At 45.6% G+C, this 15529-nt stretch overlaps 1 protein-coding gene across 1 annotated transcript in view; it reads left to right on the forward strand.

Annotated features, from left to right (window-relative positions):
* Window positions 1–1643: 1643 nt before the first annotated feature.
* DRC11 (dynein regulatory complex subunit 11) overlaps window positions 1644–15529 on the forward strand; it is a 169403-nt gene continuing 155517 nt past the window's right edge. Inside the window, exons 1-3 of the mRNA XM_022568051.3 lie at window positions 1644–1956; window positions 10980–11304; window positions 14928–15047. Coding sequence (XP_022423759.1) covers window positions 1946–1956; window positions 10980–11304; window positions 14928–15047 — 456 coding nt within the window. The 5' untranslated portion in view covers window positions 1644–1945. The remainder of the gene's footprint in view (window positions 1957–10979; window positions 11305–14927; window positions 15048–15529) is intronic.

Genomic DNA, 15529 nt, shown 5'->3' on the forward strand with positions numbered 1-15529 from the left:
TTACTCCCAGAACTTACTCTATTAAACTTCTATTCTTATTAACTTATTCTATAGTATAAAACACATGTAAAGAATTTTCTTCTGTTTGGTTACCTTTTTTCCAGGCTAGGTTCTTCACCTGTTGTAATCCTTTTTTTCCTTCCCCTTTTATTGAAGTCTTGGATTTAGATAGTGGATATACTGCTTCTTATTCATATTTAATATGGATTGCTCTTTGTATATCTTCCAGTTCCTCGTATATAATGTGAGCAAATTCTCCTTGACTGCTTTCTCATTGTATCTGACTGAGTTTGAGAGCTGGAAAAATTGTATTTTTATCCACGTTTCTATAGCCTGGACACAGGGTAAGGATAAGGACCGATCCTCTGAGTCTTTGCAAGGTCTGCGCTCTGCTTTCTCTCCTGAGATTTTGGTAAACTCTTTTACCACCATCCCTCACGCTTCTTGGGAGTATATCCTCTTCCTGTGACAAAATGTCCTTTGACTTTGAATCTTTGCCTCAATTCAGTGTAAAGTCCTAAAAAGTGGCAAAGCCCTAGTGATTTTTTTCTAGTTCCGGAAGGGCCCTGTGGGTGGTAGTGATTGTTTCGACTAGTGCTAGTTTTATCTCACCTGGATTTCCCCAGGTAGCTCACTTACCCTACTCACCTTTCATCTCAATTATCAGATTCCTGACTTCCTTGTATTGAAAAGTATTAGTGAGAATTCTTGGTACTTTGCCTACTTGGTACTTTCTCTCCCTAGTAGGGATTTTGCGGGGGAGTGGGGATGAGATTAGACGCCATTGTCCACTGCAGGTTTCTATTTCATTGAGTAGCTTTTGAAGTTTATGGCATGAAGTTGTACTTAATTTTTTGTTTGGCTCTCCTTTTCTTTTCCTTTTTTTTCCTTTCTTTCTTCCTTTTTTTTTTTTTACTATTCTTTTGTTTATTTCATTAGTAATTGTGGGAGAAGCGTTGTGTGATCCAGGTTTATTCTGTCCTTTTTACGTGTTTGCCCTCTATATACTCTTTCAAATGCATTAGTTCTAAAAATGTTCCACTAGAAATTGCAGATTATAAAATTTGCAAATAAACCTCAACAGTTACCAAAGATGATGAAAGAAGAACAATGCACACAAACACAGTGACTTGCTAATAACTAACATCCACACGGCATCTTGCATTCACAACGCACTGTCGCCGTATTTCATTTTCATTTAGCCTCAGAAGGGCAGCATCTGCATCTGCCCTGCACCCCCAGAACCTACGTCTGCGCTAGCCCAGAGTAGATACCCAGTAAGGTTTCAAAGGAACGAATGACTGTTACCCCACTTTACAGACGGGAAGACTGGGGCTACCATCATTAAGGACCTCGCCCAAGGCTACATATCTGAAGGTGGACGAAAATGGGCAAACGGGAAAGCGGAACAACGGCGTGGAGGACAACGAGCGGGTGGACAGGACCCGGGGCCAATCCCGCGGAACGCTGGGCGGGTCCTCCGGGAGGCGGGTACTACGCGTGGTTCCTGCGAGGATTGCCGGCCTTCGGCATTCGGCGCGGTTGCCAGGGAAACAGCAGGAGGCGGCGCAGGCGCCTAGCGCGAAGGGGGGCGGGAGCGCGCCGGCGGAGCGGACCCGCGCTGCTCAGGCGTAGCGTCCGTAGCTAGGTTCCGCCTCGCGCCTTCTCACTGCCGGGCCACAGTAAGGTTCCGGAGCCTGGGGGTCTAGACGAGAAGGCTCGAATCCCCCACTCGGCGGCTGCTCTCATCCCTGCCTATCGCCTTTCCCTTCCCATCGCCTTTCACTTCCCGAAGTGAAAAGATATCCCCAACCCCAGTCCCTCCCTCCAGAAGGAACTTACCCCAACGCCCTCTGGCTGTGTCCCGACCCCTGCAGCCAGCCGCCCTTCAGAGGACAACAGAAGAGCTTCCCAGCGGGCGAGGGAAAGAGGGAAAGTAGCCAGCATGTCGAACGCGTAAGTGATGGGCCGCCTGGCCATAGCCATGGGGTGGGCTTCTCCAGACAAAAAGATAGCCTGCTGTGCTTCTTTTCCGTTTCTTTCCTCCCCCACCTCTTCTTTTTGCAGTTTTAGCAAGTAAAGATACACCTCAGCAGAGAGCATCAGCTTCTGTGGACAGGGAATGCCATACACTTAGACCTGCCAACTCCCCTTGTGCTATCCCTGCCCCACATAGAGATGAGCTCCTCCAGGCCCAATGCTTATGCCCGCTAAGCCCTTGTGGATGTATTTTTGAGGAAGCAGTGTCTATGTTCAGTTCATTGCCAGCTTTTTTGTTAATCTAACCCAGTAACATACAGTGCTTTGTGAAAACACCCAGGTCCCGATATTTAAGAAAGATCTTGAGGAAGCTTTATTGTACCATGTTGCTTTTCACTAAGAAATGCCAGTCAGGTGGCAGTGGCACCAAGGAGTATTCACCCAGCACTGTGCCGTTTACACAGCACCAGCCCAGCAGTTATTTCATAATGGTCATCTCAAACATCTATTATAGTGCTGACTCTGCAGGCACAGTTCTGAGTGCTTGAATGTAATAACTCATGACTCCCCTGTAATGTAAGAGTCGTTAATGTTATTTCCGTTTTACAGATGAGGACTTAGGCACAAAGAAGCTAAGTAGTTCATACACAGCAAGGACATGGTGTCAACCAGGCACTGCAGCTCCAACCTGCATTCCAGCTCTCAGTAACCCTGTTTTCCAGGCCAGGAAGTAAGAGCAGCGAGGCTAAGGGCTTGCCAGGCTTTGCGGGTGGGGGAGATCAGGAGTTCAGTTCTGGACGTGTTGAGTTTGAAGTGCCTGTTGGACATCAAGTGGATACAAGTAGACAGTTGACTTGAATTCAGATGAGAGGGCTGTGTATGAAATATAAATTCGACAGCTGTTGGCATAGATGGTCTTTACGAGACATGGGATGAGTGTAGACAGAAGAGAGAACAGGTCCAAGGACTAAGACTTGGTCATCCAATGGCAAGAGATGGAGGAGGAGAGACCAGCAAAGGAACCAAAGGAGTGATCATTGAGAAGGAAACAAGATTGTGGTGCCTTGGAAGCCAGGAGAAAAAGTAGAGTTTCTTGGAGGAGGGAGTAACAGACTCTGTCAAATGCTGCAAGACAAGCCAGACGAGAGCTGAGAATTGACCATGGATTTAGCAGTGTGGAGTCCAGCGGTGACCTTCACCTTCAGGGGGTGATGGAGTGGAAAGGTGGACTAGAATGAATGTAGGAGAGAGGAAGAGGAGAGAAATCATAGGCAGCACAGCACTGGCTTTTTAAAGGCATTTCGCTGTAGCTGGTGGCAAGGGAAATGGGGTCCAGAGAAAGAATTTTTTAAGATAGGAGACAATAGCCTATTTGTTTGCTGAAGGGAATGGCCAGTATAAAGGAAGCGGGATGACATGGGAGGAGGAAGGAGAAGTGGGGTGACATCCTTGCTAGTGGGGGCACGGGCCCCAGCAGACACAGAGAGGAGCTCAGGTGGTTTATGGCGGGAAGATGAGGCAGGGTAGAGGCTGTTTGATAAAGATGCTGTTCGGTGGGTAGATGTCCTGGTGGGGCCTGGAAAGATGATGTAGATGGTAGATGGTGGTGATGCTGAGGGGCCGAGGGTGATACCCTCTGATGAAATGAGGTTGCAAACCAGGGAGTGTGGGGGGTGGGAGGGAGAATGGTCTGGAGGTGGGCTTAGGAGCCAGGATCTGGCCCCACTCCGTGCTATGGTCCGAGGGCTCTGGGACGGAGGGACGGCTGCAGGAGAGGCTGTGTTCTGAGGGGAGAGCCAGGCCTCCCTTAGAGCAAGAATGCCAAGGAATATTCCAGAAACAGTACAAACACCTAGATAGTATTGGAAGAATTTGAAGGTTTATCATATATAAAATAACTTGAGAATTCCCATTTTGCAAGATTTTGTATCGAAGTACATGTTTATGTCTGAATATTTAAGTCTTTTTTTCCCCCTCCGCCCACCTATGCATCAACCCTCCATCCCCCAGTTATAGGAAAACTGCCAAGCTGTAGAAATAACAATCTGGTCTTTTTCAACTGTCATATTCAGTCTTCTGCGCCCACAGTCCTTCTCACTTCAATATCTGTAACATTTCTAGGTCATGTGCTGAAGTCTGAAACCAATCACGTACTTTAAAAAAATTCTAAGTGGTCTCATGGATAAAATACTACCTTCTCTTTACAAGGCACATTTAAAATTTCAAGAACACTTTAACGTCTGTTATCCCATTCATCAGTAATCCTGTGGGGTGTCCAGGGTAGGTGTCATTATCCAGGTTTGTCACTTGAGGAAGTGAAGGTACAAGGTTAAGTGACCCTCCTGAGACCGACTACCTCAAGAGACGGGCTCTGATTTTAAGCTTGGAGCACTTACAGCTTTACAAACCACCTTGCCATACCGCAGAGAAATAAAAACATAGGTCCACACAAAAACGTGTATTGGAATGCTCATAGCAGCATCATTTACAAGAGCCCAAAGGCAGAAACACCCCATGTGTCCATTTACTGATGAGCAGATAAACAAAATGTGGTATATACATGCAATGGAACATTATTAGGCAATAAAAAGAAATGAGGTAGTGATACACACCACAACACAGTGGGCTTTGGAAAAGTTATACTGAGTGAAAGGATCCAGTCACAAAGGGCCACCTGTTATATGATTCCACTTATGTGAAATGTCCAGAATAGGCAAATAAATAGAGACAAATTAGATGAGTGGGTTGCCAGGGGCCGGGAGGAAGGCGGATAAGGTAAAATAGGGAGTGACTGCTAGCGGGTGTAGGGTTTCTCTTTAGAGTGATGAAAATGTACTGAAATCAGAGAAAGGTGAAGGTTGCGCAACTCTGTGAATATGCTAAAAAAAAACAAACCCACTGAACTGTGCACTGTAAGAGGGTGAGTTTATGGTACGTGAGTTACATCTCCATAACGGTCCTATTAAAACATCATCTTGCCACATTCCGTGTCTCAGATCATCTTCGTGGGCGCTGGCTCAGCAGAAGGATGCTGAGACCTTGGCTTTGAGGCAGGGTGGGGCTCAGGCTGGACTGAGGCTTCGAGAGACGACGTGGAGGCCGCACTGGCTGGGGGTCCAGGGAGCGATAGGGTTGTAACCAGTAGACACACGTGGAGGGGCAGCAAGGCAGCGGGGAAACTGGAAAGCTGAAGCCAGTCTCCAGGGGAGAGGGTAGCAAATGCAGGGTTGCATGCTCACACAGCTACTTAATATCTCCCCATCAACCAACAACCTTGCCTGGTCTGTCCAACAAGGGTCCCCTGAAAGACAGCAGGGGAGGAAGAAAGAGGCTGCAGCCCAAATGTCAGGACTTGGAAGGATCAAGCCCCCAGGATGGTCTTTGGCCAAAGGTTCCAGTTAGGAGTCAGCTCTGCCCTGGCTCTGGAGGGATTCCTGCCTCTTTGACCCTGGGTAGAAGCCCGGGAGTGCACTGCACTAGGGCAACAAGGCTTCCCCAGGCTGGATCTGCCCCAAAGCAAAGTATTAAATTCCAGGTGTGTCCCATCCATTAATTTGGCTTTTGTTGCCCCTGGTGGAAGCCTCCTTTACCCAAGATCCCTTGCTAATGATTGGTGTGGGTCTTTATGGGATTCAAGTCACCCCCCTGCACCCTATGGAAGCAGCCTCCATGGGTGGCGTAACACACCTGAATGCTTGCTGGTGCGTTAAATGCTTTGAAGTCTGATAAATACCCTTTATCTTTTATTATCAACTCCACCCCTACATACAGAAATTATGACTAGATTTATTTCCAGAGTCTCCTGGATATTATTACCAAATTCTTGGTCATATTAAATCTGCCTGTCAGTCTCAAGAATCTGCTTTCTTTCTATCTGGTCTCTCCATGCAGGAACAGAGACCGCCTTCTGCCTGTTCCAGTCCTCTGCAGCTAGCATTCCAGAATTTTCTTCAGCTACGTCTTGTGTGGCTCTAGCCATATGTATTCTTGAATGTTTAATGTTCTTGATCAGCACTGCGAATGGGGTTTTGTTTTTCGTATTTTTTCTCTGCATTTAGTTTTTGGGGCTTTTATCTATGTCTTGCAACTCTGCTGTATTAATTGACTTCTTACTGATTTCCTTGGATTTTGCAGTGGTGTCATTTACAAGCAGTTTTTTGAAATCTTTTGTATCGATCCCTTTTCCATCTGTTTCATCCTTTTTGTACTTGTATTTTTTAGCTTTCTGGTGTTTCTCTACTGAAAATACTTATGGTCTCTGGTTTTCAGCATTTTGAAGAGATCGTCATCATCAACGTCTTTGGGGTGTGTGGACAGTATTCTTAATCAGGCACATGCCATAAATTAAATTTATTGAGCATCTTCTTGGCATCTGTGAAAATAATCCACAGTTTTTACTGTCCTGTGCGGTATTTCGTCCAGCTTTCCTGACTCTTGTGAATTTCCCAGGTGACCCCTCCTTGGTCAGAGGGAACAAATGCTTTTGATCTGGCGCTGTGTTTTGTTTGCTGAGTGGAATTTCAGATCCGAGTTCCAAACAAAATTAGCCTGTAATTTTCTTCTGTAACGTCGTCCTGCCACGTCTAGGCCCTGAGCCCTATTTATTCTACAAAACGAGTGGATTTCCTGTTTTATGGGAACATGTGTCGAGCCTGGTGGCACGTGGGGCCTGCGTCACCTGTCAGGTCAGTGAACGCCTTGGGTCCCTGGCCCCCTCTCAGATGCTGGAAGTCTGGGCTTTGGTAAACTAAGAATCTCCTCAGCTTCTTTGTACCCATTTATCATGCAACGAGTGAGAGGTCCTGGGCTAAGTAGAATTCTAACTTTTTTTTTTTTTTTTTGCCGTACGCGGGCCTCTCACTGCTGTGGCTTCTCCCGTTGCGGAGCACAGGCTCCGGACGCGCAGGCTCAGCGGCCATGGCTCACAGGCCCAGCCGCTCCGCGGCATGTGGGATCCTCCCGGACCGGGGCACGAACCCGCGTCCCCTGCATCGGCAGGCGGACTCAACCACTGCGCCACCAGGGAAGCCCTGGAATTCTAACTTTTGGTAGTGACTTTTCTCTGTTATAATGAAGTTGTCTATCAGAGTGCTCTTTCACTAGCAGTATTTTTTAAATATTGCCAAGTTTGGAGAATCTGGTACTTGAACCGAGGGATGGAGTGCCAGGGGCAATATTTAGTATCCAGCCTCAGTGGGGTGCTGGGAGGGAGGAAGAGTTTCGTTTTTAGCTATAAATCTTGGTTTCCTTGTGGTGTCCAGCGCTCCTCTGCCCCGGGATTTGTCCTGACAAACTGGAGGCAATAAAGGTTCAGAGCCTGTACTCTGGAGCCTGGCTGCAAATCCTGTGTTCAAATCACACAACTTCGGGCAGTAACTTCTCTGTGCCTTGGTTTCCTCATCAGTAAACTGGAGTAATAATAATACCCACCTCATAGGGTTTTGAGAATCACATGAGTTAATATATGTAAAGTACTTAGAACAGTGACTGATATGATGTAAATGTGAGCTATTACCCGTCATCATCACCAGAACCCTAAAGACTTTTCACATCAAGAGAAGCTTTTCACTTTTGGCCAGGAAGATAAAAATCTTCCATCTCTGCTCTAAGCACATAAAAATGATAGAAACAGCAGAAATTAATACAACGTTGTATATCAACTATACTTGAATAAAATAATTTGTTTAAAGCATACAAGTTAGTGTAGAAACAGTAACAGATTTAAGTTCCTTTCTTGTTTTATGAGCACTAACATGTCAGTAGGTTTAGAAATTAAACAAAAGTCCAGCAAACTGAGGTTTTGTTAATACTGTGATTTCCATATTTATCTTTCTCTAAAATTAAGGATGTTGCTTTGTTCTTAAATTATTCCAAGTACTCAGAATTAACAAAGGAAATGTTTCTTTTGAATTTAAGGGGATTTATTTAGAGAGCAGAGGTAGCTCAGTAGAGTCTAGCACAAAAAGTGAAGTGACAACACAGTACTTAATTTTGAAAAATGTTCAGAGTATAGCTAAGTGGCTTTCCATATTTAAATAACGTAGTGTATGACATCTACTTTGTAAATGTTAATTATTTTTAATTTGGAATTTTGATCAATAAAACAAAAATCAAATTATAAAAAAAGAAAAATATTTTTAAGGATTTTCATTTTTTATCTAAAACTTTTATTTTTAATATTTTTATTTATAATTTATATCTATAATATACTAATATTAGTATATTAGTTTATATATTTTTTATTTTATATATATTTTATATATTTATATATATTAGTATATATTTAATAGTATAATATTAAATTATAAAACAAAACTAAAATATTTAAAATTGAAAATAAAAAACTTGTTTTTTTTTTAATCCAAGTTGAAAATCTCTGCACCAGGAGCAGAGTGGAAACCCAGGGCAGTGAGCAGGCCAAACCAGGAGGCCTAGTCGGTTCTGGCACAGGGGTGGGCAGTGCACTCTGGGATTTCAGCTCCTGAAAGGCCTGGGATCAGACCCTCCAGGAGGACTGGAGCTGGACTCCCATGGAATCCAGGGCAGGACCGCCCTTCCCAGCTGGGTCAGAGGCAGAGGGAAGGGCCACAGCCCATTCTGGGTCGTAGTGGGAAACCAGCTTTTCAGCCAGAAGGCAAGCTGTGGAACACATAAACTCAGAATACATAAAGAAGCCCCACAGTTTAGCAGAAAAACAATCCCACATAAAAACAGGTAAAACAAATGGATGAACAACTTAAGGAAGAGAAATTGCAGATGACCAGTAGCACGTGGAAAGATACTGTCTTGGTAACACCCGGGAAAGTGGACACAGAGTCTTATTTCTTACTTGTCATCGTGGCACACATTCTGGCTGTGTGTCTCAGGGCGGTGGCAGGGGCTCTTTTATTTTGGGGAGAGGTGGAGGTGGCAGTGTGGTTTGAATCGTGGTTTCGGCTCAGAATCGTGTAGACCCGGGTTCAGATGCTGACCCCGCCTCTGAGGGCCATCACCTCCCTCCCACTCCAGTGGAGCGGTGGGAGGCTTCCCCAGGGATGCTTCGAGGATGACACGCAGCATGGAACATGGCAGGTGGTCAGTTTCAGCGCAAGATGTTCACACCTTACCCGTGGGAAAGTGGGGAGCATGCTTGAGGAAGGTGGGGAGCATGCTTGAGGAAGGTGGGGAGCATGCTTGAGGAAAGTGGGGAGCATGCTTGAGGAAGGCGGGGAGCATGCTTGAGGAAGGTGGGGAGCATGCTTGAGGAAAGTGGGGAGCATGCTTGAGGAAGGTGGGGAGCATGCTTGAGGAAGGGCAGATAGTAGAGCAGAGGGCCAGAGGGAGTGCCTGGGAATGACCTCGGGAAGGAGATGAGGGATCCCCAGTGAAACAAGGTGGATTGACCAGCATATTTGTCTCCAAATGGCCTCCGAAATGGCAGTAAGGGATTTAAAAGGCTGTAAACACACGAGGGCCAAGAGAACATTTGAGCATTTGACAAGAGACATCAGGAAAATGTAAGAGGAGGGAAAGCAGACTTGGATGAGAGGGGAGAGGTGGGGTAGAGAGCGTGGCCTGCAGGCCAGCAGAACCCTGGGAAGGTCTTTCAGAGGTGGGGGGCACTGGTTGGAGATCAGCAGAGAGCAGGTGCTAAGCTGCTCCCATCCTGGTGGAAGAGGCCGGTGCAGCAGCCTGGAGCCAGGATGCAGGACACAGGTGGGCGTGGGAACGGGAGGCCGGGCTGACAGCAGGAAGGCAGTGAGAGCCCGCAGCCCCCTGGACCCGCTTGCTTCTCAGGCTGGAGGTTGGAGCCGCCCTCGCCAGTGCATCCTGGGAAGACCCTACAGACAGAGACAGGCATTAGCGGGTTTCGCCCTCAACCCAGGGAGATGGCCAGGATCCTACCCACCCCATCACCCCCCGTTAAGCCCGCTGGTTAAGAAGCCCCTTCCCAGACACAATGAACTTCCGGTTAGCTTTTCAGAACTGGGTCTTGGATATAAAATAGGAGCCAAAAATCAGCCAAATTTTGAAAGGAAATAAAAGTCTCTGCCATGAGTGTTTTGGTCAGAGTCCCAGCAGGAAAAAGAGGGCATACTCAGCAGGGTGGCTAATAAAGGGACCGGTGACAAAGCTGTGAGCTGAATCTCGGGAAACCAACAAGGGATGGGGTGGTGTCCTGGGGGTGGCAGGGCTGTCACCACCCTAAGGCTTTGCTAGAAGGAGGATCGTTTGTTGACTCACTGGGGGGCCGCAAGAGAGGATACATCCCCATCTCACTCTCCCACTCCCCGGGCTCCCGGCTGCACCCTCCACTGAACGGCTCAAACAAGAGCGGGGAGCCGGCCTCCCCAGCCACAGTCTGCACCTTACTTCCTACAGTCAGTGTTATGGTTCCGAGGTTCGTGGGTGTTGCTTAGAGCTGTAAGTCGTTCGTTTCTCACTGCTGTGTGTTAGTCTGTTGGTGACTATACTACAATTTATTTATCCATTCTCTTATTGATGGACATTTGGGATATCTCCAGGTCTTTGCTTTCATCAAGAAATGCTACTGTGATCATTCTTAATGCAGATTTACAAGAGTCTCTCCAGGGTATAATTGTTCATTCGTAGTTATGCCCATGTTCAACTTTACAAGGTATTTTCCAAAGTATTTGTTCCAATTCGTACTCCACCAGCTATGTATATGGACAGACCAGGTAACTATTCTGGTTATCAACTTCCTCCTCTTTTAAATGGGTATGATAATGCTGGCTTTACCGGTATAGTGAGGAATCACTTTATATCATTTAGGCAAAAGGCTTTTTAAACTATTTATTTGATGATAATAGCCGTGGTCATATCCAAAAATCACATGCATAACAGAACAGGACATAAGTGGTCTAAAGAGCCTTGCAGCTATGCACAGTGTTCTTAGCTCACGTTTACGGTGTGTTACATTTTGTTATACCAGATGCCCAATATGTATGCCTTGCAAAGTAATTCTTTCTTCTTGTATTGTTGACCCTGTCGTCCCTCAGAATGTATAATAAGATGTGGCATCAGACCCAAGAAGCCCTCAGTTCTTTGCTTGATAAAGAATCTGAGAAGATGATGGACCCACAAAGGAATCACGTTTTCATCTTCCAGATGTTAGCCACCTTCTACATAAAATATGTGCAGATCTTTAGAAACCTGGAGAACGTCTATGACCAGATGGTCCATCCACAGAAACGCATACTGATCCGAAAAATCCTGGACGGGGTGATGGGTCGCATCCTGGAGCTGAAGAATGAGATGGTTGAATTGGAATTAACCGAGTTTCATTACTTTGATGATATCTTACAGGATCTAAAGTTGGTTCCTGTAAGTACTCAGGGTTTTTTTCATATTGGTTTCTTCTTCTTATAAATAAGATACATAGGCCTGTAACCAATACTCTGCAGACTTTCTAGTTGCATTTATTAGTTGCATGTTGTATTGAAAGTCAGTGAAACTATACTGCCGTGGACAAGGATTGGGTTTGCCCAGTTTTTGGCGCAGACAGATCTTTGCACGGTCCTGGGGTCTGCTGGACACCACTGTTGTGGGCTTACCTGTCACCATGGTGTCTGCCCAGGTAGGTTGGAATGGAGTAGGACGAGCCTTTCCCAAACATCCTCCCAATTTCCAATAGCCATGCCCCTACTTCTGTTTCCAAAGGAAATCTCTCTCTGGCCTTTGCTTCCCGTCATCTTCTCGATGAGCAGCCCGTTGGTTGCTGGTTCCAAATTCCCAGGAGGATGCATCTCCTCCTTTGCTTTGGGTCAATGGTGACTCAGGAGATGTATGGCAATGGGCCTTTGAGCCTCTGACACCAAAGAAGGGCTCCCTCCCCTTCTCTCTGATGCCCTGAGCGCTCCCTGCCGGCACCTGTAACCACAGTGCCTACCTGTGAGCATTCTGTCCTGCAGCTGCCCTTACGACCACTGCCTGAGGCCCGGGATCTCTTCTGGCTGGGTCTCTAGGGGCTGGTGAACACCCCGTTTCAGTGTGAGGAGTCGTATGAAGTTCAGTCTTCATTTTGAAAAGATCGTTTCCCTAAAATAAAATTAGGAAGAGAAAGCGTTTAGTTTTCTACACGGGGTTTAATATTTCTTCCTTTTGAAAATATTCAGGCTTCTGTAAAAGGATGTCCCTCTCTGGGATAAACTTTCCTAGCGTTATTACTGCATTGAATCAGAATGGACTAAAGAGAATACCAGGAATGAGTGAAGATGTTGAAGATCGTCTCAAAATGTTCGTGTTTCTTGCATTCATGTATAAGAGCATGGGTTAAAGCACTAGATTTTTTAGATCAGGAGTACTTTACCCACCCCCAGTGTGAAAATATCAAGAACAACTCAGGACAAACATGATATAAATAGTCATTAAGTCATAATAATAAATTTAATTAATGAGGTAATATTCAATTTATTAATTTAATTCCAAGAATATTAAGTAATACTCCTAAATTTAAGGAATAAGCAGTTTATGAAATTTAAATGGTGGGCTCCTTCGGTTTTTTCCCTGCTTTTCATCCTGCCTCAGCACCTCTGCACTGGCTGGTTCATCTTCTTGAAGGCCATGACCATTGAGAAGGATGATGACTGAGTGACATCATCCAGGCAGCCTTCCTGATAGGAGACGATGAACTACGTGTTCTGCCAGCCCTGGAGGGTGTTGATGGAGCTGTACAATGACACTGAGCTCCAGGTGGTTAGGGGGTGCATCACGCAGCCTCAGCACAGGCTCCAGGAACAGTGCCCTTGCCAGGGAGACACACGTGGACCAGCCTCTGGGGATACCTGTGTGGACCAGTTCTGCATTTCAGGGTGAAAGCTTGACCAACCAGCATCCTCTGTGGCTGGGCCTGTGTGGCTATCACCCACAGCTCCTCTGTGTTTTGTTGGGCCAGCACACAGATATTCATGCAACATGACCACCCCTGACCATAGCTTATTGGCTCAGGGATGGAGACCTTGGTGGCTGCACCAGCCGGTCCTTCCTTGAGAGATTCTGAAACTGGGACAGAGAGAGACTACTTTCTGTCTCCAGTTCTGAACTGTAGTCTCCCAAACTTGTAAGTAGTTGGAGCCTTTGTTCACCAGATGCTCCAAAGAAAGAAGCTTCAGAGAGAAAGAGCGAGAGAATAGAGAGAGAGGAGAACAAAGCAGGATCCAAGAGGAGTAGAAGGAAATGGCAAGTTCCTGAAGGCATCGTCTCCCCTGGACACATCCCTGATGCTGACAGACACCCAGCTTTGTTCCTGCCCTTGTTCCAAGAGGCCCCAAATCCTTCCATCAATGTCCCCTTTGGCTAAACTAGCCAGAAGACTGTTTCTTTAGGTCCCCATAACATAGAGAAACACGTAGAGAAGAGAGAGATTCTCTGTTCCAACAAATTTACTTTGATTCCACCCCGTGGAGAATGGAAACCCCAAGGCATCTGTGACGGGCATAAAATATATCACGGATGGGGGCTTCCCTGGTGACGCAGTGGTTGGGAGTCCGCCTGCCGATGCAGGGAATGCGGGTTCGTGCCCCGGTCCGGGAAGATCCCACATGCCGCGGAGCGGCTGGGCCCGTGAGCCATGGCCGCTGAACCTGCACGTCCGGAGCCTGTGCTCCGCAACGGGAGAGGCCACAACAGTGAGAGGCCCGCGTACCGCAAAAAAAAAATATGTGTGTATATATATATATATATATATATATATCTCACAGATGGGATGCAGCAGCAAGCCTGAAGCAAGGGATACCTACATTCCCCTCTCTTGCATTCTCAAGTGCTCTGTTTCCTCACCTTCAGAATCCTAACTGTAACTTTATTGGTCCCACATGGACCAGACAGAGCCACGTCAGTAAAGTTTCGTCTTAAAATTTAGAAAAGCATGACGCTTGAACATGCTTATTAGTAAACAGAAATCACAACGTTAGATTAACGTGTCATCATTCTCCACCGACAGTCCACACTCACCCACTGGACCCTAGAAGCTCAGTCTTAGCTCACCCCAAACACTCCGTTAGCCTAAGGAAGTTTTGGTTTTCAAAAAGTGCTGCCTCTTCCTGGAAGTCCTGGGTGCGCTATTCCACCAAGTCCTAAAGAGACAGTCCTGTATGCTAAAGTGCTTTTCCAAGGGAAGGCCTATTCAGAATTCTCTGGATTGGGGAGATGTGGGGAGTCACACCAGAATGGGAAAAGGCAGAGCTGATCCCAAGGACCAGAACTTAGCTTCCCCCCAGTCAACTGGTCTACCAGAAGGCAGCCATGAGTGTTTTCATAGAGTATCTAGGACAGTGTTTCTAGATACTAGGGCCAAAGGCCCACCCATATTCTTGAATAACACTTCTACAGTCTTGATTATTGACCTTGGAATGGTAAACATTCATTTGACCTCCACTAATTTGAAATATCTGTACACAAATGAACAGAAGTTTATATTAGTGCATAAAAACAAGTTTCCTAATAAAGCAAATTAATTTTGTAAATGATTTTTCTAACGGGGTAATTTAGGTCAAAATAAAACCAAATTATTTTTTTTAATTGTGACTGTTCACGTACACATGGTCAATGGTGCTAATGATAAATTATTAGGTTTAATTCAAAGATCTCTATAGCTCAATTCTATGCTATCCTAATTTGCATTATTATTTTAGGTAAGCTCAGATAATATTATATTTCTTTAAAGAAAACTTGTTAAGCTGTCATTGGTTAATTGAGGCCTAATCGACACGAATTACTGGAATTTTACAGTAATGATCAAAATGGGCTGTGGTTACACTTTCTCCTTTTGACTTCATTTATGTCTCCTTAGCGGGAAGGAACTGTCTTCACACCACTGGCTTCATCACCTCTTAAGTGAGGATGGGAAGTAAAGCGAGTCTCTGATGCCCTTGTCCTAACTGTATATTTTAAATGGATTTGAGTCCTGGAATCGTGATCAAAATGCTCTTCTGCTTTCTCTTCTCTAGCAACAGTTAGATATCCCCATACCGAAGTATTTTCTGAAGGAGAGGTTGGAAGTAATAAAAGGAAGAGAGAAAATCCTTGCTCAACTATTAGCCGACAGTGGATTAGGCATAACTGAAAAGGTTTGTATATCATTTTAACAAACATTATTCCATAATGTGTAAAACCTCCTTTTCTGCTGTTCCTAATTGTGCGAGAAACAAGAAGACCGTTTTCAATGCGAGGAACGTGGCACCCTTTCTCCCGTGTTATTCAGTCACTAAGAAGTTGCATAACCTTTGGGTGTGTTTTTGACCAGTCATAACCATTCTTTTTTAAGATCAAAACATAGTACTTCGTTGGTTAAATCAGCATCTCTAAGACTGAGTAGATTATTGACTCGGTTTACTGGTTCATCTCAAAGTCACCCAGCCTACAGTCAGAAGGAGAATGTCGTTCATATAAAATAATTAAGTGCTGAGATAGCTAGGAGCTAAAAAATTATGACACTCTGAAAATGCCGATTGACTTCTTGTAACTTCAAGCTGAGTGGCACTTAGATCACCTCGAATGGACTGTCTCTGGGGAAAGCGGGGGAAACCCTTAGAGACTCCCCTGGAAAGTC

Source organism: Delphinapterus leucas, chromosome 8, assembly GCF_059928025.1.
Source record: "Delphinapterus leucas isolate spDelLeu-1000000601 "Yukka" chromosome 8, BTC_Dleu_Yukka2, whole genome shotgun sequence".
Taxonomy (NCBI): domain Eukaryota; kingdom Metazoa; phylum Chordata; class Mammalia; order Artiodactyla; family Monodontidae; genus Delphinapterus; species Delphinapterus leucas.